Here is a 23,009-nt window from a genome sequence, read left to right as displayed (position 1 = left end):
GATGACCTACTATTGAAAGTTACGATTCCGAATGTTAAGTTTTTCAACTCGGGCCATTAAACGTCTCGAAGCCGGTACCGTAAATATGCTTCTCTCGACAATTCCGTAGCCCTCTCGTGAAAAGTTTTCAGCTCGTCGGATAAAGATCCGTGGCGATTAAGCATACACGCGTATACCTTGGAATGGAAAACGGCGGGCTCTTCTCGTCCGGCTTTTGTGCATCTGGTCCTATTACGCAATACTGTATTAATTATTACTGCCTCACTTGATATTGAATTTCATTTAACCGTTTCTCATCCCGAATGGCTTTTGCGTGTTCGGCGTTACGGGCCCGGGCGATTTGCACTCGCATTATTCGCCAAATATGCGCCGAAAGTATCGCGAACGTTTCAACGATCGGCGAGGGATGGGTGTTTTAATGGGAGGAGGGTGGAAAATTATTATTTATCTATGACGATGTTGCGCGGCCGTCGCATTACATCGCCGGCCCGCGCTACTAATTAACAGTTACATTCGACTTCAATTAGTTACGATGAATACCCTGCGGTAAAGTGATATCGGTTACACGCGCCGCGACTATTACGCGGTCAATCAGATAGAATTTCGACGATGGCAGTGTTTATGAAAAGCTTCAGCGCCCGTGACGTGCTTTACCCGGGTGCGATCGTACGTGCAACGTCATCGCCGAACGATTACATTCACAATTTTTGGTACACGTCAACGATTTACGTCACGTCTTTCTCAATTAAAAAAAAAAAAGATTAAAAAATAAAATAAAATTGCGATCGAAGGGGTTCGTTTGAAACCTGACGCGAACTGTTCCCCGATGCTTTTCGATTATCCGGCAGGAATTGCGCTTTTCGCCAGAACGCGATTGTTGATAATATTATATATTTCGAGAGAGGCACGTATCGAACCAAGCGAGGCGACACTGAGTCGCCCTGCTCTCGGTTCGAAAAATAATTCGGAGTTTTGATAGAAACGGACAAAAAGCAGTTTATTTTATTTTATTTTATTTCTTTTTTTTTTTTTTTTTTTTTTTAAATTTCGCGTACCGCGGTACCGGCAAAGACTTCCAGGTCACTCGGGGAATATCCGCTGCGTCATCGCCGCAGCGCGGCGACTTGTAAACGGTTATCGCGATTAAAGCGGCGGTGGCGGATAAATCGGAGCGTATCCTGGCGGGTTCCTATCGCGCCGGCCGTGCGGACAGCGGTTAATGCGCAACGATCGCGTTTACGAGTGCAACGTGGCGTAATCGCACCTGCGGTCGAAAGAGGAAGGGGTGGGATCTCTCTGCAACATTCCCATGCCGTTTTGCGCGGTCGATAGACGGCCGCGGAGGCCTCCACGACGCGTCGGCGTTTACGTTGTCGGTCTCTGACGAACTAGTCGTTTAACTGGAGTCCAACTAGAGTCGGTGCGATTAGCACAGCGGGTTTACCTTGACAGAGCCGAGCCTCGTCTCCCATCTGTTTATCCCGACGGGAACGCGATAATTCGATTCGGGGCAGGACGCTAGGAGATTGCCGTTGCGAGGCCGTCGCGACTGCATGGAGAAAATACCGCGTCGTAATTTCCCTGTCCCTTTTACGACGCCTTCTGCGCCTTGTTGCGACGCGGATCTTTTACGAGCGGCAACGAGTAACGCCGGCGTTATTTTGTGCAGAAAAGACGCGGATGAAACACAAATGAAATTCTGACGAGAGCCAGTCTCTTCCAGCAGCTGCAGCGCGTTTTCCAAGGCGAGGCTGGTACCTTCTATTTCTCGTTTCATACAATTATGATCATTTATACTTTACTTTCTTTTGTCTCTTTCTCTTTTTTTTTTTTCCTTTTTTTTTTCTTTTTTTTTTCTTCTGTATACGAGACAGGATTCGTGCGCTCGGTGCATCGTGTATATCCGCTTTCCGCTCAACTTTCGCAGCAGATTGTTTTCGCTGAGATGCGGAATCTCCCAATTAATTTTGCTCACGAATCATTTCTCATTTTTACATTTCCCTTTCACTCGTTCTACAAATTGTTCCCCTCCGTTCTCGCCGCTGCCCGTACTTGTTGCAACGTAATCGCTATTGCATCCGACTCTGTCATCCGCTAACGTTGTTTCCCCGCGAGGTGGATCGTCGCGCGAAAATAGAGAGAGCGAAGGAAGGAGAAGCTGCAACGAACTCGTTTAACTTTGTACGTACGAAGCACGGGATCGCGAACTTGGGTTCCCGGGCAAGTTTCTTGCGCTCCGAAGCTCCGTAGTCGACGCGCCGTATCTGTGCTCGTTATCTACCGAGGAGATTCGTTAAGATGCGCATATGACGACACCGCCGGCGTGAAAAACACCGGAACGACACGGCCGATACGATCGCATTATGTCGCTGGCTGTTCCGCGTCGAAACTTTCTTTCGCGCGCTTACGAAACTGCCGCCGTTCTCACAAGCGCCACGAATCCTCGACGAGCTCAATATTAGCTTTTCGCGGGACGGCGCGGCCGAAAACTTGGCTTTTACATTTGTAACTCTAAAGAAAAGGTACTCGGGGAACGTTATGCAATCGCTTGGAGCTCGCGAAATTACCCCGGGGTCTCTCCCAGGCGGAAGTTTCGCCCGTCTTGTTTTCAGCACGCCCGCCCGTTTCGAACGGTGCGGAATATGGGAATACTTGAAAAGCGGCTGAGATCGGTATTAAGGAGAATTACCGAGACTTCTAAAACCCGATAAGTTTCGAGGACTCTTCCGGAAGGACTGTAAGTCTCGGGGAGTCGCGATTGCGATCGAAAACGGGGCTCGAGCGCGATATTACACAACGGACCGGCTTAAGCTCGCCGTATTTTCTGCATCCGGGTTATAAATTTGGTATTTACTCGCTCGGCGTCTACGGACCTGTTAACGGCATACCGATGTTCCCGGCCGTCCTGCCGCGGGCACGAGATATTCGAAAATTAGAAAATAACGAGGACGTGTAAACGCGCAATTTGCCCAATTCATTTTACACTCGGTCCAATGAATTTTCCATTATCCCCAGGCCGGCCGTGGGATGGTGGGCCGCTGTCGCCGGGCCGTATATCGGCGTTGTTCCTCGTGATCCCTTTTCCAGACGTTCGTCACGAACGAGATTAACTTCCGGCCGCGTCCGACGGGACATTGCCGATTTCCTCTTTTTCGTTACGCAGATGACAGTCGCGACGGCTGCGCCCGGAGGAGATTCAATTTCTTAAGCGTAAAACGTGATCATTCGCGCAAACCTCTTTCGACCTCATACGCTTTTGTGCAATTCGTTCCCGGGGATGCCGGAGCTAAACGGCGATCCAGCATCAGCATACGTACAATTCACCGAGCAACCTTTCGTAAATTTTACGGCTTATAAGGATTAAACGGTCGTTTTTCTCCATAACGATTCCGAGGTTTACCGCAATGCGCGTCGTCGATTAAATCTTTTCGCATAGAACGCCGTGGAGTCGTAACGTGCCGTTAATAGGGAATTAATCGCCGTTTCGCTTTCGGATCGTCTTAATCGCCCGCGGCATAGATCTCTCCTAAATATTCCTTCGCTTCGAGCTTCGAACTGTTTTATTTTCTGTTTTATTTCCCATACGTATACATTTTCATACATCGTAACAGGTAGTTATTACTCGTTATTAATTAAATTTGATTTAGTTTTCCGTCAGTCTTCATTTTATTTACGTTATTATTTTCTTTGATAAATACCTAATACCTATTGAATAATTAGTATACGTAATAATTGCGCGTTTATTTCTGAAATTATCATTCAACTTGTTTATTACACGTACGTTATTTCCTGGGTTCGGCGAGCGTTCGTTGACTCCGTACGTGCCAAGAGTTTTCCTCTCCGGGCCGAGGAAAGTAAAACGCGGTGAAAGGCGAAGCGAAGGCGATCCTTAAAGCAATTCCGCGCGTTGATGCGATCTCGTAGCCGTGGGATCGTTAGGTGTAAAACGCGCTGCTCGTGCCACGGTGCACGGGTACGTCGTAAAATCCCGAGGTCGACGCAGTTTCGCCAATAATAGCCGGAAACTCCGGAGTGTCTTCATCTCCCGATTATTACCGCCGCTCTCTTGTTGCTCCCGCAAACTTGCCGGCGTTATCGTCTGGCCAGGGGGTTTACGTTGCGGGGCACCTGCCGTTCTGTATCTCGCAGCGCGGTTCATGCATGTTGTAACGGAGGATGCATCGGCGATGCGGTTTACATTCGCAGTTCGGCGCCGCGGCTATGCTTATGAATAGTGCGCGGTCATCGTCGCTGGTCCGCCGTAAATTCGTGGACCCGTGAATTAAAATGCAATGACGCACCGACCACGAAATGGCTTAACGTCGTTTTGATTATTTAGATACGTTGTTAAAAAAGAGAAAATTAAATAAATAAAACTTCGACGTTTCATTGACGACGCCTTTCAGTCGTACGTGAGATGAGCGCGCGGAGTTATATCGACTTGTCGTTTGCAAACGTGTTGCATCTTAAGCAAATAACGACGCTCTCAAAGTTGCGGAATATTGAATTCTTTTTCTCAGCCGCGCTTCGTAGACGCGCTCACATGCACGTCTCTGGACGAGTGTCATTTCTTGTCGGCGCATCATTTACGGCGACATATCGGGTGACGTCGCCGGCAACCCGAGCGATTCGTCTCTATCGACATTTTAAAAAGAATATTGGCGACTCGAGGCTTCGTAGCGGGGTCAATCGCTATACTTCTTCGGCAGGTAGCTTTATTATCCTGCAGGGCATAAATTTAGTTTCCGTTAGGGAACCAGAATGGAGGGCGAAAGACGGGGGAGGTATCCGGTCGGTCACGTGTGTACTGCTTTCAGTGACAGGTAAAATATCGCCACTAGCGAAACTATCGGGCGAGAAAGAATGACTTTCGAAGGAGGCAGTTTCTCGAGGGGGGAGAAAAAAAAACCGGGCGATTTCGGTTTATCGTGACGTACAGGGTAAAAGCTGGTTTTCAACCAAGTACATGTACAAGCACGTGATACGGAATACCAACTGGTTTTCTGCTTTTAATTATCGGAAATCGATCCGTACTTGGCCCGTTAAATTAGGTAAATGTAACTACTATTTCGCGTCGGTTTTGAAAAGATTGCCTTTGCGTTGAAATCTTCGTAATTGAAAGTCCTATAATTAATAATTAAAAAGTAGTCTTCAATATTATAATCGCGCGGGATCGCATCTTGTTCCATTTTTACCTTTCAATTTCTTCCCGTCGAGATGGTTCTTTATTACTCCAAAATATTATTCCGAAATTATTCTCATTTTATATAACCGCGTTATATATTTATACGGTAAAGGAAAATTTGCTGACGCGTCAACTAGCGTTTTCTCAAAATTCAATTTTCAAGCCGGCATCGGATCTCGCCATCTCTTAGCCGACGTCGTAATGTCAAAGTTAATCCTCGTCCCGATATTCCAGCTTCATATCGATCATGCTCGATCACATGATCCGATTGGTGCATTGCTCGATTAGCGAATTAGAGACGGTCAGAGAGCGAAGGGGGGTAGAAGGAGAGCACTCGGAAGTAATCGCTTTTGCCTCTTTGCACACAACGTTTCGTTCCCCTCTGTTGCCCCCCCATCTCTACCTGAGTACCCTCACGTCGCCATCGATCAGCTGATCGTGTTCTCCGAGGCAGAACGCCGTAGATACCAGAAAAAGATAATTTATATGCTCAGGGTCGCGGTTGCCACATAGAGTTTCGGCTTTCCAGAAGATTACAGCGCAGCGACCGGTTCTCCACCTTACCGTTCGCTCCACGATACACGTCGAAGGTTTTTGGCGAACGCGCGACCTTTCAATGCTCAAACGTGTCCCCACGTTGTTGTAATACGTACCCGGCGAGGTGGAGTTTCCAGCCGGTTTGACCGCGTTTAATTTTTAATTAGCCGCTCACCTTGCTCACTTGGGAGTTACTCGAGATACGTGGGAACAAAGGGAAAAAAAAAAAGAAAAAGAAAAAAAAACATAGTTGAGAAAGTTAAGGAATTTTAAATTTGATTCTCTCTCCGTTACGGTAACGTGAGTTCGCGTTACTTTAGGTTTCAACCTATTAAACTTTGTAAGCTATCGAGATGTTTTGTGCAACTGCAAAGTCTTTGTTTTCTGTCGCGGCGAACGCCCCGGATCGATACAAACGCAGTTTAACATAGAATATTTACAACGCACCCGATATTTAATCGTGATAAAAAGTAATAGCTCGAAGATGAATGACATTTCGCGCTTCCTCTTTTACATTCATTATACTCGTGAGAAAAATGTCCCTCTTTGGATGAGAAAAAAAAAAATTCCCTATTAAAGTGATAGAAACACAAATGCGGGCATAAAATAAAATAACAAAAGCATCAAGAATACATTATTCTTGACAACATGGCTCTCTCTCTCTTCAGTCACGTTTTTGTTCCGCGGTAATTAATAGCTTAACGATGGGGGCTCCATGGAAGCTCTCGTGCCTTTTGCAAGCGTGTAATTTTTTTTTACTTCTTCCGTCTCGCATTTTTTATCTGGGTCGCTGCAATTATTTTTCTAATTTTTACATCATCATTCGACCGGCTATCAATTCCTCTTGACGTTAAACGTCAAAGAAATTACATGTCATCTTCTATATTCGCATTAACAAATAGAAAGCCTCGCGGGAGGCGGGTAAAACCCGTGAAGATAATTAATAATGTGCTCAAGGCAAAATAACACGGATAACGTTTTTCTTAATCTTGTTAATTTTATCCTCGACTCACGACGAGCGTAACGTCTTTGAAGATAAGTAAAAAAAAAAAAAGAAATATAGAAAAAAAAAATTTTGACCTCTCCAAATCACGAGTGAGAAACTTATGCATGAAATTAGCACATTTATGCGATAGAAAGAATTAGCATACATGCAGATTAAGAATACGTCAAAATGCGTTAAATTTTAGCTGACCTCCCGTCTGAGAATACTCGTTTGCGAGGTACTGACCTTTTCTCGGCATACAGTCGCGCATACTTGACCTAACATTTCCGACGTTGGTTTAACTGCCGCGATATGACGCAAGCCGAGCGTAAAGGGTTAAGATTGTAAAAAATTCGAGGTCTCGCCGACGCAATTAACGCAGCGGGAAACGTGGAATCGGATGCTACGTCGGCGGTACGCCGCGTCGGTGACGCCTCGAGAAATCCTTCGTTATTTTATTTCTGCGCAAGATGATATATCTCCCGAAGATACGCGTTGCGCGCACACAACGTTCGATCGCAAAGCCGCGTTGCGCAACGCAATTATTACCGCAGCCTCGTCAGGCGGAGTGACGCAACTGTATAAATAGCCATCGGTTAGCGTTCGCTGCACACGTGAAAAATTTTGTCATCTCGTGAAAGAGGGCTAGAGACTCGCTCGCTCGTGTCCATTAGCCGGCCAGCAAAGCGCAATTCGAAACCAGGATTTTTTTTACGCAATCGCGTCACGTCCTTGACGTGGCAAGAATTTCGTTTATCCCCTGATTTTTCATTAAAAGAGTCGCCTCCCTATTAATCAGGCACACACGCCGGGGCCGTGACAAACCTTACTCCTATGACCTTTCGCGTAGGGACCGTGAACGATCCTTCGCTACCTTCCGCGTATTATCGATTATGCGGTCGACGTGTGAAGCCAAATAAATGCACCGAGCAGGAAATGAAATAGTCAGAAATGTCGGCACGACTCTCCGATTAATTCCCCATCAATCACTTTGAAGCGAAATAACCCCGCAAATTTTGTTCCCGTGTAAGAGGCTTGACATGCAACGCGCTCGATGTTATTTTAAGAAAACGCGCTTTACCCCGAAACCGCACGCTAAAATAAACGAGCGACGTAACATTGATGTTTTTTCTTTCTTTTTTTTTCTTCTTTTTCTTTTAATATTTTTTTTAGTGAAAATTTCGCGCCATTAACGTGGAATGTAGCCCGACACAGCGACGCGACTGCCCATCGTATCTAAATTAAATCTCAAAGTTCGGTGTTTCTTCCATGTCATTGCTGGAACGCGAATAAAATTGCCCGGAGGAGATTTCGCGAGGGAGGAAGCCTTTCGAAGGTTACCCTCCCGAGGGTGACTAGACACTCGCTAAGAGACAATGACCCCAAACAGCCAAGAGGAGGTAACCTATCCCTATCGATTGTGGCTTGTCGACTTCTATCCCCAATTTCGTTGCCGGAGCTGGCGTAAATTAAACTTTCGATTTCTAATTGACAGCTACACCTCGAGTTACTTTTAGCCTCATCCCGGCTCTACCGGCGTCCCCAGGATTTGTCCTTCGAGCCAGACGGTCGTAAACCTTGATTCCCGAAACGTATCAAGGTCTCCCTTCTTTCCGTGCGTCTGGCTTTCTGCTTGAGCCTCCTCGTCTAGCCTTTCGCAATCACCCTTTCGCTTTCTCCTCGCAAACGACACCCCACTCTCTCGCGAACGCCTATCAGCGGTAGACGCCGCTGTTGGTCGGGAGCAACAGGCCCTCTTATCGACCGCTTTGTGCGTGCGCCTCGTCCCTTTCTTGCCCTCGGCTTTCCGTTTTTCCAAGGCGCAGGAAAGGGTGGGTGAACGAAATCGAGAATTATTCTCGCGCCGTCGCGACATTCGTACCTATCGCCGCTTGTCGAACGACGAAAGTGTAAACAGCGAAAATAAAATTAATAAAGCAGCTTGTCGCTCTTTTATTTGAGTCTAGAATTTATCAACGTAATGCGAATATATGGAGATAATCGAGACGACGTTATAAAAGAAATGCAATTTGTTAAAGATTAATGGAAGATGAGATCTTCCATATCGAGCATCCTCTCGCGCCTTCGCCAGACGCTGTTTCTCATTCTCCGCTCTCCCGCCTGTCGGAAATCTGGCGATGGAATCGCGCGGGTTCACAATCGCGTTGTCGGGACGAGCAGACCGCAGACGAGCGGAGGAAATTAAGCGTGGCCCAACAAAGAAACGCGCCGGATATTAGCTACTAGGCGCTCTCGCAAACGAGCGAGACGAGCGGCTAGCGGTAGCGGCGAGCGGAAAAGAAAGGAAAAAAAAAAAATAAAAAAAAGACCTAATTCACTTGCAGTTGAATAAACAATGTAAATTCAGCCATTTTTGCGAATTTTATTTTTCACCAACGTGGGTACGTATCCCGTGTCTAAGCAGTCGTACTTTTTGCCGTCACTGCAGCACCGGCTCCCTTTTCTCGCACGCGAAAGCCAATTTAGAGTTTTCTCAGCTGGATGTGCGCGGAAGGCAAAAGCTTTTACGGCGCATACCTCGTAACATTCGCTGCGTTTTATGCAAATCGCTGACGGCGGAAGTGAACGGCGAACGAAGTTAACGCGTCCTCCGATCCGCGAACTGTGCCACGATGTAAACTACGCAAATTCGACACGAGGACGCCCGCGATCTCGCGCAAATTTATAATTTACGAACAGTTACCGATGTAATTTATATTTGAAGTTTTATTTATCGGTTTACGCCGACGTGTCTCGAGCTTGAGGCACGATGTATCGTCGATTCCATTTAATGGAGCTGTGTAAAAAAAGGTGCCGTCGACCAAGTATATCGCGTTTCAGATATTTTTCTAAATCTCCCGTACTTCCAAGGAATATACTTGTTTGATAACATCTTAGAGAGATTGAGCTGCTATTTGCCAGAGCAAACTGCTCAACGGAGACCTCCTGTCGATCGATCGCCGTGCGTAAACCCACCCCTCCTTTTAACTCACGTCCTCCCGCTTTATTCCCCGATAGCTCGTGTATAGGTGAATTTAGTACCTTTCGCCCCCGCCCTAATCTTACGCGATTCACGATTGCGCTCGATGGAGATTTAAGTGCGGCTTGAATTATAGTTAGGCACGGCGGCGAAAACTCGTCCATTTTACGCGCTTTCATAACGTTCAATTTTTCATTACGATACAGAGAGGATTAGTCATCTACCCTTTGTAGCTCGCGAGCCACGTATATGAGCGATTTTTCTTGTACTTTCAGCCGGCGTCGACTCAAAGGAATATTGTATTACATCTCGGCGTTTTACAATTACTTATCTTTTTTTTTTATCCCCTTTTAAAAGATATTGCAGGGGAGATCAGTTCCTCTGAATCATTCCGCAGACTCCGAAGAGTGCGCATATAATTTTATGAACGCATCAGCCAGATTACTTTCCTTTGTAGCGGACTCTTTTCGGCTCGTCCTTACGTGCGCTTAAAACTGCTCTGTACTTTCCGGGATTATAATTTCATAGGTCGACGACTCCGCCCGCCCGTGGAAAACGCCGCGAAGATACCTGCCATCGCAAATTACCGCGTCTTTCTCACTCAATTCGCGCAAGATCGCGACGCCCACTAATTTACGATGGTTTTCCGCGTATCGCTCTACGCCGCGATATTATCGCCGGCGTCTCGAGAGCGGTTCGGTTTGTTCCTCACGGCCGAGCTCACGAAATTCTTAGACGAGGTCGATCGAAATCACCTCCGCGATATAGCCAAGCTCTCCGAGTTTGCTCTGGGATCGGTTAGTGGTGTAGCCATGTCAAAACGCTCAGTCCTCGACTTGGTGCATACGCGGTGTCCGAGGATACGCGGCGCGATCGAAGGATTTTTCGTCATCCCTCGACGAGACGAACGCGAAGTAAAGTTTGTTCGCGGAAGACTTTATTTTCGGGAGGAACAATTTTTGCGAAAGTCGACGCGCGATACACGCGGGCCTGGTTTCAACCTTTCAAAGTACAGCTCGACAATTCCATTGTGGAGATACACCCCGTATGAATACACACACACACACAAATACATGAAGAGCACCCTCGCGGCTTTGGCTCTCTGAGTTCGGGCGAGTTTGCCTTCCGGGTGCATTATCGAATATACCGCGGCCTCGTAGAAAGAAAGCGGGTTTTTCAGGACGCCGGGGTCGACCGCGATATTTCGCGGGTATCACGCGAAAAAATATACTCGACGCGAGTAGGGAGATTCTTTCACGCCACCTTAAGACCCGTTGCCGCTCTTCAAGACGCATCGCCATCACCGGCGACGATAAAGAACCGAAATTGGAAGCGTAAAGTGCTAAGACGTTACGTTCACGAATTATGCACCTGTAGCTGTAACACGCGAAAACGTAGGATAAATTGGATATGCATTGCTACTTGTTAAATTCGTTCCAACAGATAAACCGTTTCTCGCGAATATGAAGGTCGATAAATAGCGAGGAAAAATTTTTTTTTTTTTTTTTTTTTTTTTATTGTTTTGAAATTCGTAGGGTAATCTCCTTAAATTGCGAAACTAAACCGCCAAAAGTTTTGCGTGACGTGCGAATGAACAGTTCGAAAAACAATTTGCGATACGATGGAGGCCGTGCGCCGAAAGTTTTTAATTAGTACAAACCACCGCAGGTTTAATTACGGAATGTGCGCAATGGTAGTACTTAAGTATGCTACTTTATGGAACGGAACAATAAACCTGTTAAATTACAGCGGCAAACGTAGCAAAGTAGTAACAGCTATTAAAACTTCAGTCAGACGGTGCATAATGAAGTTCCCGGAGCTGCGAAACTTGCGAGGCTTAACTACGATTACTACACGGCGGGGCTTATATTGTTTCAATAACTATTAGCGCTTTCTTACCGTTAAAGACCTCGGTACGATTGCAGAGAAATGGAAACGGATTGCATCGGAGGGAAAATAAAGAACCCTCGTACTATCCGCAATATCTGCCGTTGGGAAAATTAATTCGCGAGCGACCGAGGTTCCGCGGAGGTCTGAGGCGACACGCGAGATCATTTTCGAGCGGTTCTATCGTAATTGTCACAACGAGAAGCGAATCTCTCTCGTTGAGTTCGACTTCGAGGCGCGCGTGAGAGTAGCCGGGGTAAAACTCGTCACCCTTTCGTATCGGCGGGGGAGAGAGATAAGCGGGAAAGAGGACGATAAGTCACGGACGTCGCGTTTACGAGCCCGTTACTTGCGAAAACGAGGGCAGGGGAAGGAAAAAAAAAAACATTCTCGCCGACTGCAATTGCACGCCGGCGAAAGACGTGACTAATGCACCCCGCGCGCGTGGTGCGCGAAGACGATGCGTGCTCGCGCGTAATTCTTCTTCCTGTCCGCGGGGCGAATACCGCGGCGTTCACGGGGGATGATAATAACCGCGGGGAACGATACGCCCCGGATCTGCATTAGTTCTCGTTATAATTAAGCGTTCATTACGTCTAATGACGAGCACGACAGCGGCTTCCATTTAGCTTGCCGGCCGGCTTGGAAACACGACGTTTCGGTGCTTTGGCTCTTTTTGCGAGTCGCACGAATGACGCAATCAGTTTTGCGAAGGCATACGACGCTATCTCTTTTCCTTCTTCTTCTTTTTTTTTTTTTTTTTTTTTTTTTTATTAAAATACTGCAGTCCCAAAGGAAGGAGAGATACCGCATAGTACACGTCGAGAGCGTATAGAGCGGTTGGCCCAATTAGTATACGCTCGTACAATTTTCTAACTCGCGTGAAGCGCTCGTCGTTCGGCAAATGCAGTCGATATCCTCCGCAAATATACAGGGTGTCTGCGATTAAGTGAACGTAATTTTAATGGTAGGTAGGTAGTCTTCCGGAGACAAGTAGAAAAGTCCCATACCATTTTGTTTCATACCGGAAGCCTTACCTAATATTAAAATTACGTGAACTTCATCGCGGGCACCCTGTATAGGCAAGTGCACTTGTGACTGAAACACGTGACAAACTGGTTACGAAAGTTTTTAATTACCAGTATCTTTGACTTTTTTTTCTTCTCTTTTCGTATCTCTTTTTTTTTTTTTTTTTTTTTTTTTTTTTTTTTTTTGCTACCGTTTGCCGCCGACTTCCGACTTTCGCATATTCATCACGGAAATCAGATGTCCTTCTCTCTCTCTCCCTCTCTCTCTTTCTGTCCCTCGTCGTCTCCTTCTTTTCCCTCGTTTATTTTTTTCTAAATAAAAATGTCAGGCATCTCTCGGCACTCGTCGTTTCGCTCGCTGAAACGCGTTCTCGTGCGTGCAAACCGCCGCTTTGCCCCAAGACGGGGAAATTAATTAAAGCATCTCATTCCCACGTGCATCCGCGAAATGAGAAGGCGCCGGAGAGAAACAAACGAGCCGCGCAGCTCGCGAGATGAGACGCGGAACCCAAGAGCGACTGGAATTTACATTTACGTGACGAGGAGGGGAAGGGGGAGCCGTCGGGGTTTCCGCTAATGATAGATTCCTCTTCGCGCCCGTTTTTTTTTTTTTTTTTTTACAGCGAAAGTTCTGAAAACGGCCGGCCAATCACGGATTCGGCGAAATTCTCCTTTTCCCTCGTCTCTTCCGCGCTCGCGGGTGATTGATCGCCGTAACTAACTTTGAGGTATTGAATTAAATGCATATTACTTGACCGCGGAACCTCGGGTCGATCCCTGAAACGTCCGACGCAGGAGCCCCGACCTTTGCCGCCGTCCTCGTTATTCTGAGTGCAGGGCGGTTAATGTCGGTGCATACCTACTGACGACGTTAATTAATGCACGGCGTTTCACTCCTGGCACAACCACGGAAGCGCACCATCGACGTCGAGTGCACACCGATGCATCGCAACCCGTCAACGTTACAAATAGCAGTTATTGAGAGAGAAAGAGAGAGCGGGGTGGAAGGAGGGGGCAGAGAGAGAGAAAGAGAAGACAGGGGCTGCAACGTACCTTCTGTCTGCTGCTATTTACACAGACAATGTCGATAGACGAGAGATTCTCGAGGGAAAATCTTATGTTTTACCTGTAATACCGAAAAGAAGCCATTTGCGTAATGCCTGTATTACCGCACGAAGTAAAGGGGGAAAAAAAGAGGAATTAATCACCCGGAGATTAGGGTTAATTGGTTGCTATTAATTTAAGTTAATTAATTTCATCATCGGGTTATCCAATCGCCGGACTTTGGCGAGATTCTGAGGTAATTATGGCTTCGCGAGCAGTTACGTGAGTTTACGTTGTACGACGGCGGCAAGGATTGTTCCTCATCCACAAAAGAATTCTATTTAGACCTTTATTCCGTACTCCCGGCTTTTCATTCCCCGTACAAGCGCGCCTTGTCCTATTGCTCTTGGGAGAACAAGATCGAGCGGCGAGGCGGTGCGCGCATAGCGAACGCGAGAAATACGTTCCACGCGCGGAATGGAAAGTCGGGGAAATGTGAAGGGACGCCGTTGCCGCGGCGAGTTTTGTTAAAAATAAGAGCTCAAGGGACGTGCAGAAATGGGAAATTATTCCGACGTCGACGTGATATTTTAGCGGCTGACGCAGGGAGAGACGCTGCGAATATGCGTCTTCAGATATTGCGCGAAGCTATATTTATTTCTAAATGCACTTTACGAGTCCCGCGTTCGTCGAACGAGATATTGTGCCGGTGACGAGGCGGCGAATTCTTGCAGATCAAATTCTCTCGGATCTAATAAAGAACATATATCCTTGAGCCTCTCGTCACATCGTTGACGCTTCTCTCGACGTGCCGCGTAATAATTGCCTTCCGTTAATCGTCGAGAAGTAATAGCTGACTTCGATAAAACGTAAATCGTGAGCGGAACGTGGATCGAAACGGAGGGCGTTTTACCGTGTCTCGCACGTGTCGAGGCAGCCGCCTAAAAACTCGAAAGGGGTGCATAATTAATATTTTCTACAACGCTGCGCCACTTTAATCCGGGTTCTGGATACACCCTACTGGTGTCCAAGAGCAGTGCTACGTGTACGAATCGTACGTGTCGCGGAATATACGCGATATTGGCACGCAACCCAACCCCCTTTCGCCATTTCTCTTTTTCGCTTCCTCTTCTCCGTTCGTCCTTCTCGCGGGGACAGGGGGTGGACGGCGAAGAGAGAACGCAGAGACCGATCAAAAGGACATCGCGTGCCACCCGCTCGTTCCGTTCGCCCTCCGGTTCGTGCCATTTTTTCTCGTTATTCGCATTTCAATTAACCTTGTTGTTCCCGCCAGTTTTTTTTTTTTTCGTGCGCTCGTGTCATCGCGGCCGATGCCCGAGAACTACTTGTCACCCCGTGCTAGTCGGAATCACGTTATTCTTTTTTTCTTTTTTTTTCCTCCCTCGATAAGAATTTACTTGGAGAGAAAAAAAAATTACGCTCGAACGAATCGTTCTCCTTCCCGACGTGCTTCATGCACCGGAGGATACGCGATGCAGTTTCGAGAGAAAGGCGTGCCGCCGATCAGGGCATCGCGTGTCGCGCGTTCATTACGCTGCGTCACATCACTCCCTTTTTTCCGCTCCCGTGTAATTTAATTAAAGCCGCGGTTACTCACCTGGCGCGTGTCTCGTATTTAATTCTCGCCCTCGTGTCGTCCGTGCCTCTGAATTTTTTATCCCGTTATGAATTTGTCCCGTATCGTGTGCACCGCGCGCTGAACCGGCTTCCCTTTCGCCCGCCCGCGCCTCGAAGGACGAACAATTTCTGCCGTAATGGCTCGCGCGGTTACAAGAAACTTTCTCGCGTATCGCCGACTCGCACTGAAGTGGAAACATCTGATTGCGCGAAGACACGCCAAGTTTAACATCTTGCTCGATTCCGAGGGAAGGTGGGACGCGTACGAGCGCGTGCCTCGCTATTAGTCGCGATCGATAGACGTTTAAACAATGCTCAGGCAATAACGCTAATTCTCTATGAGAAGAAACGATTTTCGACATGCGGGATTTCAGACGTGGAGCATTATACGGGTGGATTATACGGCATATAAAATTGAAAATTTTGTCCTCGCGAGAAATTCTCTTCCCGCGGATCATCCCTGGAAGAAGTGCGCGACTGAATAAGTTAGATATGAAAATATATATATCCTCTTTGTATTTCCCGGTCTTACGCTGCAGCGCGACTATATTGACGTACTTTATGCAGCCGGACAATTCTCCAAAAGCCACTCGACGAGAGGATCGTTCAGCCGTTTGAAAAATATTTATGTTAACTGGGTATTATGCTGCCGGCGCGTTTTATTTTTGCATATTCCATGCGAGGCACGGCTAAGTCGGGAATTGGCAAACGTTTGTAACAATATATATATTTGCAATATGTTTGCGAGCAGTTTTCTTAATAAATAATTCGAGGCCGCCGCGTCCCCCGACCGCGCGTGATTGCGAGCCCGGCGCTACGGTTTTAAACATGCATATATCGCCGAAGAAATCCCATTAGGGACCGCGCCGTACGCGGCCGGTTCGTAGTTGAGTTTCATGACTGATCGTGATTTAACTTATTGATCATGTTGGGAAAGTTTCGCTCGTTCTGTATCCGCATATACATTGGTATATCGCGATATGTCAACTCGATTCGCAGCCCGCTTCCATCTTTCCTCGTGGCTCGCCTCCGATAATCATAAAGCACAACGATTATATCGCTTTGTGGTGTTTAGTTTGCCACTTGGCGAGAGCGCATCTCCGTCAATTCAATGCTACGCCGAAACTTTGCAATTTACGTGGAACGACGCGTCCCCGCGACTCTGGTTTAGCCGGGAAAGTTCCGCTGGAAGTCCATTCGCGGTGAAAATAAATTAGCGCTGACTTGCAAATTACGTTTTGCCGAGCAAACACGATGGAACAGTGAAGACGGCGGTGCCGGTCTCTTTTTTTTATTTTTTTTTTATTTTTTTTTTCTCTTTCTCTCTCTTTCCACTTCTTCTCTCGCGGTTTTCGTATTGATAAAACAACAGTTTCAGTTTTATGCCCGCGATGGTCGGGTGGCCATTCGCGAAAGGTCAGGCTGTCCCGAAGACTTATATCGCAAGTAAATAAAGTGTCCGCGTATCTCGCGCAAACGACGTTACTTTGTCTCGGTTGTATGAACTAGTTTTAACGCAATCTCGGAGGAAAACGTCGAAGGAAGATGTTTGCTTTGGGAGGGAACTGAGGTTGGTTAAATACTGTCGGAACGTGAGATGTTGACGTTATCCTCGCGAGGCCAACAATGCCTCTTATCCGCCCTCGTGTTTTACGAAAACTTGTTTCGAATGGTTTCCCAGGTGTCGGATATTAATTATATTTTACAACGGGAGAGCTGTCACTCCTCGCCGGCCGTCGAAGCGTTAATTTCGCGCATCGAGGGGGTTTCACCCGGCAAAATGTTACGGTGATGATCAAACTCAATCTGTACGCCCTTTAAAAAGGATAATGCGCGCTCGCTGCGTGGCACCGCGCGCGCAATTTTCGCCAAAGCATGCAAGCTTGCAGCTTTCACGGTAAATTACGCGGGCTTAATCAAACGGCGGTAGCTAGTCCTGGGAGATTGTAATCGCTGCGACGACAATTCGATGAACTACGACGAAGAGGTTGCGTGCCAGACAAATTGCAAGCCCCGTAGTTACGACGACGGAATTTTCGCGCAGCGATATAGTCAGACGTTGCGCTCCTTGTCCCTCATTACCGGATAATTTATTACGACTTTATATGTTTTAGTAGTTTTAACCGGGAGAAGTCTCGCGATACAATAGCCTTTGCGTTGAAATTATGGCTCGTATTTCAGGTTCGTTTGCGCAGCCGGGGCGATAACGCGGGGATTTTCTCAGCTTCGCCGGCGTACGTGCGTTCATCCACGTTGCTCTTTGATCAATTCGAAATTCTTTGATCAGCGAAAATTAAATGAAGAATAAGAAGACTCGCGCCCCGCGAAGCCTAGCAGGCCGTTCCGCCCGGTTCTGTTATGACTCGTGCCGCTTGAATCCAAATTGATCAAAGCATTCGCAGATGAAATGTAACGCCCCGTGAATAATCGCCGTGAAAAGTTTTGCCGGCCGAATCGTTTGCGCCGCAACGAAAATGTGGAACGCGCGCGTCTATCAAAGGAATTAAAGCTTTAACAAAGCATCGCTCTTTCGCGTTCGACGGTGGTATTTAACTATTAACTAAAGGAGAAAGAGAGTCGGGGGAACATACAGGTTTGGTGAGGACGGAAATAATGAGGTGTTGGCGAAAGTGAAAAGACAGACAGAGAGAGAGAGAGAGAGAGAAAAGGGCGAGGCCGCGTCCATTAGGAAATGAGGCATCCCGAGCTTAACGAAGTCGCGACTGACGCTCTCGCGTTATCTTCTCCGCGTTTAGCACGCTCGCTTTGCCTCAAATTACTCTGCTTCGGATTAGGGCAGACGCGAAGACGGCCGCGTTACCGCGCCTTTCCTTCGTCGCGCCCTTCCTCCTTTAATCTTACGCCACTGTGCGCCAGGAATATGCCTCTAATTGCCATTCCGCGAATAATACGCGCGCGGATGAATTCGTTTCCACGATAACTCTGCGTTAACACGCGATCGTGCCCTTTGATCCGACATTTCGCGCACCGGTTGTCCCAGCCGCGAATGCGCTATGCGTGCAGTTTACGCCCGCGTTTCTTTTCCATACGTCGTAAATATTTTAGCTATCGTGGCGGAGGAATGTTTGGCTGTCACCGCGGTTACCTTGGTTTGCTTCTTTTTTTTTTTTTTTTTTTTTTTTTTACGTATTTTTCTTCGCAATTCCGCGAATATTTACTCGCATCGATATGCCTCGATATTAATATGTATATTCCATTAATATTATTGTTATGTAGCTCGCAGTGTCGGGTTTTCTTGGTGATAAAGATTAACGACTGTTCGGTCACAGTGCAACGGGCAGTAAATGATAAATCGTTGTCACGTTGGTGGCTATTATTGCTACCGTTGCCGATAGGAGGATGGCCGTTTTACTCGGAACGACTATTAATTAACGGGACTCGATGATACCTGACGTACCTCTTTTTTTTTTTTTTTTTTCTGTTCCACCGACCGGCTGACCATTGAAATATTGGCCCTTCGAATTCTTTTCAATCGAGATCCCGCGCACGCCGTAACGACTAATGCTTCCTGTCATCTTTTCACGTCTATAATCAGCACGTGCGTTTCAGCCGCTAATTCTTCTAACGTCGAGTCAATCGGCAACGGGAATTATCGCCGGTAAAGCATCGAGCCGGTTATGCATACCTTGAAATATTCATGAAGGCGTAACGGAGGACGCACTCGCGTCGCTAATGAAATGATGCATTGCCGCGATAATCGACTTAATAATAATACTGTTCAATCACGGCGGTTTAACGTCGGCCCCCGAGCTCATTTCCCAATTCCGTGTTCTTCGTCATCGAACCGCCGGAAATGTCAATCTAGAAATTACGCTATATACATATATACGCCGAGACAAGGTAATAAACTCGTGTATACTAACAAGCTGAGCGCTAAAGCGTTACACGCGAGCTGCGATTGCGATTAAATGACGACTGTAACGCGGCGTTCGCGCGATTAATTGAGACGCGACGTACATACATGTCTACACGAGCCGCGCTCAGCCAAGGTAGCGAAAGCAAAATCTCCAAGTCACAGGGCTCCAGTCAAGGATAATGGAAGTAGCGCGCGGTCACTTCGCTTAAAAACGTATGAACGTCTTTGTCTATGTCTGTAACGGTTGCAAAAAAAAAAAAACACGTCATTGTTTTTTTTCTGATTTATTAATTTTTTTTTTTAGCCTCTTGGCGATTAACTAATGACTAATCGACGTCTCACGGCAAAACGTTTGCATGTATACATATTCTCGCTCAGAGCGGTACGGAGCGGCATTTAGGTTTGAATATAATGCACATTTTTATCTTGTAGGCCGCGCGAAGTGTAAACTGATAAGCGTGGTAATTCTGGCCGGTAGCTCTGGCCGGTGGAATAGCGCGGCCGTAGAAATTCATGAAAAATTCGCAGCATCAGCGGCGCACAAAATGGGACTCTCGCTAATGACTCGGAAGTGTATTACCTCGCTTGTCCGTCCATCCGAGGGACGCGCGGATAAACGGATAAATTGAGTTTCCAGCGGTGGCGCGGCGAAAATGTAAATCCTGAATGCAGGCGATCTGCTTTCTCAATTATTTTGCCGGGTGATGGATGAATCCCGATGGGTGGCTCGCTTCCCTCCGAAGAAAGGAGACGCTTACGTCCCTTTTGTTGCGGCCGGTGCTCCCCGGATTTATTCATAAATACCGCGTGACGAGACGTTCGCGGCGACGGGCGGCCGCTTTACCTCGAAAATCGTCTTCTCCCAGCGAGATTCGAGTCGGCGAATATAGGGTAATATAAACTTTTCATTATAACGAGTTACACGAGTGGAGCTTCTTGTCGAGCTTATCCAGCGAGAATCAATTTTCCACGATAAATATTTAAAAACGGCCTCGCGAAATTCTCCGCAAATTGACACCGCGTTTCTGGAGGGATGTCTAATCGCTGGACGTGCGGCGCAACGATAGCGAGCTTCCCCGCGGGGCACGACGGGGAAGAAGAAATTTCATGCCGTGGAGTTATTCATCATTTTTGTTTCCGTACCATGGATGAAAGTTTTCAACTTATCATGTGGCCGCGCACGCGTGCACATGCACGAGTCGCGGCCGCAGTTACGTATCGCGAAAATGGGAGCTTTCGAGTCTTGTTCGCCGCGTTATTTTAAGGGAGGCAAAACGCGGCCTGAACCAATTTCGCAATGAAAGCGCGAAGCGCGAAAGACGTCCAGACGAACGTAAATTATTCTTGGAAGTCTAGACGGGACGGTGAACACGCCATTATTTATTTCTACTTTGACCGGGCCAGTTTGCAACTTGAAGATCGCTCGGTCGTACGCGATCGAAGATCCGCGCGAGCAGCCCCGCGGCTTTCCTTCCGAGTTATGGTGGAAGGACATCGTCAGGGTGGATTCTCTCCAACAGAAAGAGCTACCGCAATGCAGGCAAGGGCGTTGTCAGGGGCGACCCTAGCGACCCTAAAGCCTCATTCGCGCACCGAATGTGCGGCGATCCGTTTGCCGAACGGCACCCGCGTGTCCGATCGGTCTTTCGATTGCGATTCGATGTATCAGCCACGCGGACCATAACTCGTGCGATCGCTCGTCCGCACTCGTCTGCTCGCCATTTGTCTGTGGCACGCCGGGGTTGATGAGAACCGCTCGCGAAAACCGCTCTCTCGGTTCACGCGTTTGCAGGGAATTTTGTAATAAGCCGCAGGATTCGATGGACCGCGATACCGATTTCGCCGCAGCGAAACGTTTCCTCGAATGTCTGTGACGTTTAAGTTTATGTACACACACGTACGTATATATCTCGAAACAATTTGTTTCGCGATTTAATTCGCGCGGCGATTTCGCGACACGTTCGTTTATTTTTATTTTTTCTCTTTTTTTCCTTTCCGTCTAACTTGTTTAAATATTTTTTTCAACGGATTTATATTCGCAATTTAGAATTCCAGAAATTTGTCTGTAATTCAGATCTCTCTCGGTGACAGGATTACGGATAGTTAATAGGACGTGCGACGTAATCCCGTTAATTCCTCGTTATGCAAATGGCGAGGCACGCGATTGCGTAATTGTGTTAACCCTCGGTTGAACTGCATCTACATTTCCGAGGGTCACCCCGGGAGGGACATCTTGGACTCTAAAATTCTCCCACGTACACCATAAGTCTTTTAGCTTCGGCTGCACTTTCTGCAATTACCTTCAATCTTTTTGTTTCCCCCGTTCCCTTTTTTCTTACAAGGCCAGAGTGCTACTCTTGTTTCGCTTTAAATGCAGGAAGCGTAGGGAAGTGGAGCCGGAAGGAGCGCACTTCACGTTCGTCGTTTAAGTTAATTAGGAAGGGTAAATTATATGCGCTGAAATGAAAGCGCGAAACGGTTACTAATTTTCAGGCGTCGCCCGGTACCGGCGGGCTCGAGGGTTGACTTCCGGCGAGTCCCGAGACGCGCGGGGCTCATTGAATTGCGCCCGTGGCCGCGATACCGATTAAGATTTGATGTAAATCACCGATCGATTGATTGTCCTTCCGTCCGTTCCGCATGTCCTTTCGCAAATCGACGTGAAGGGATAGTCATTACTGGGCGGGCGTAGCGGTGTCGAATTATCAAGCGCCAAATCAAGCTCCCACGAGTTCATGCGGGGGACCCTGCCCTCTGTATTTACTCGTCCCATTAACGCCGAATTAGTATGTGGAACGTAAACGCCGTGCGTAAAATGGAGACGAGTTAACCGAATTACCATAAATCGATGGCATGCCTTCGCAGCGTGCCGCGCTTTCGCGGTAACGTCACCGACAACACCCGGATTTACAATACCCAGACGCGATACCTCGGCTGCGTCCGTTAATTCTGTCTGCGAAAACATCGCCTCGCGCAAGTTTATCGCGCGTAGCTGATTCCCATACTTGCCCGAGCATAATTTTTATTTTTTACTTATTTATATATTTTTTTTTTTTGCATTTAATTTGAAGATAAGAGAGCGACGGGGAAAATAATGAGGTTTACTACCTTTTTTGTTGCAGGTCGATTTGAAGCCTCTGCGAGAGGCAACGGTAGCGGTTCCCGCGCCGAAGATCACCGAGAAGCGGAAAGCCGAGGACGCCGATGCCAGCAAGGATCTGAAGAAGGTAAACATATTCGACTTGTTTGCGCCGGCTGTTTGGGCAGCGATTTAATAGATTACAGCGGGGCCACGGTATTAAAAGAGCTTTTAAACTGAAAACGGAACTCGCCTCTTTCCCCGCGCGTTTCTCAAGGATCCTATCGAATTACGGGTTATTTCAGTATTCAGTATCCTCGAGCTTTCGCGGGGCGCTCCTTTGGAATGCTTCAATTAGTCGGAGGAGCTCACTACTCGCCGGGGTGATTTTTCGTCCGAAATTACCAGAGCTTTCCGCATCGATGGCCGGTTTATGACGCATCGCTATTTGCGTCGTTCCATATGCCGCCCGGGCCATATCGCCTGCCGCGTCGCGTTATCGGGATTCACGCGAGTGATTCTCGCGTCGGTTAACGCCGCGTTATGTGGCCGCGCCGTTGACCAAGGTACCGGTATGCATGTCCATTTCCAAGCCCTCGTAACTCACCGTGGGCGCGGGAGAAGGACAGTCGGAGTTAGAAGCAGATCACGCGTATCCCACCGGCCATCTATTCCGCCGCTGCGTATCTCGGTCGTCTCTGTGCCGATATTCGGCGCGTCAGCCGCGAGGCACGGCCTCATTAATCTGCTCCGCCCGTTCGCTCGTTCA

At 47.6% G+C, this 23,009-nt stretch overlaps 1 protein-coding gene across 3 annotated transcripts in view; it reads left to right on the top strand.

The window, feature by feature from the left end:
* The window catches only part of LOC139113325 (pseudouridylate synthase RPUSD2), a 105,215-nt gene that overhangs the window by 45,684 nt on the left and 36,522 nt on the right, over nt 1-23,009 (top strand). For all 3 annotated transcript variants that reach the window (XM_070674405.1, XM_070674404.1, XM_070674408.1), the window contains one exon: nt 22,284-22,388. In XM_070674405.1, the coding sequence (XP_070530506.1) occupies nt 22,284-22,388 (105 nt within the window). The remainder of the gene's footprint in view (nt 1-22,283; nt 22,389-23,009) is intronic.

Source organism: Cardiocondyla obscurior, linkage group LG02, assembly GCF_019399895.1.
Source record: "Cardiocondyla obscurior isolate alpha-2009 linkage group LG02, Cobs3.1, whole genome shotgun sequence".
NCBI lineage: Eukaryota > Metazoa > Arthropoda > Insecta > Hymenoptera > Formicidae > Cardiocondyla > Cardiocondyla obscurior.
The sequence above is the reverse complement of the archived record's forward strand: the minus strand, read 5'-3'. Positions and strand labels throughout refer to the sequence as shown.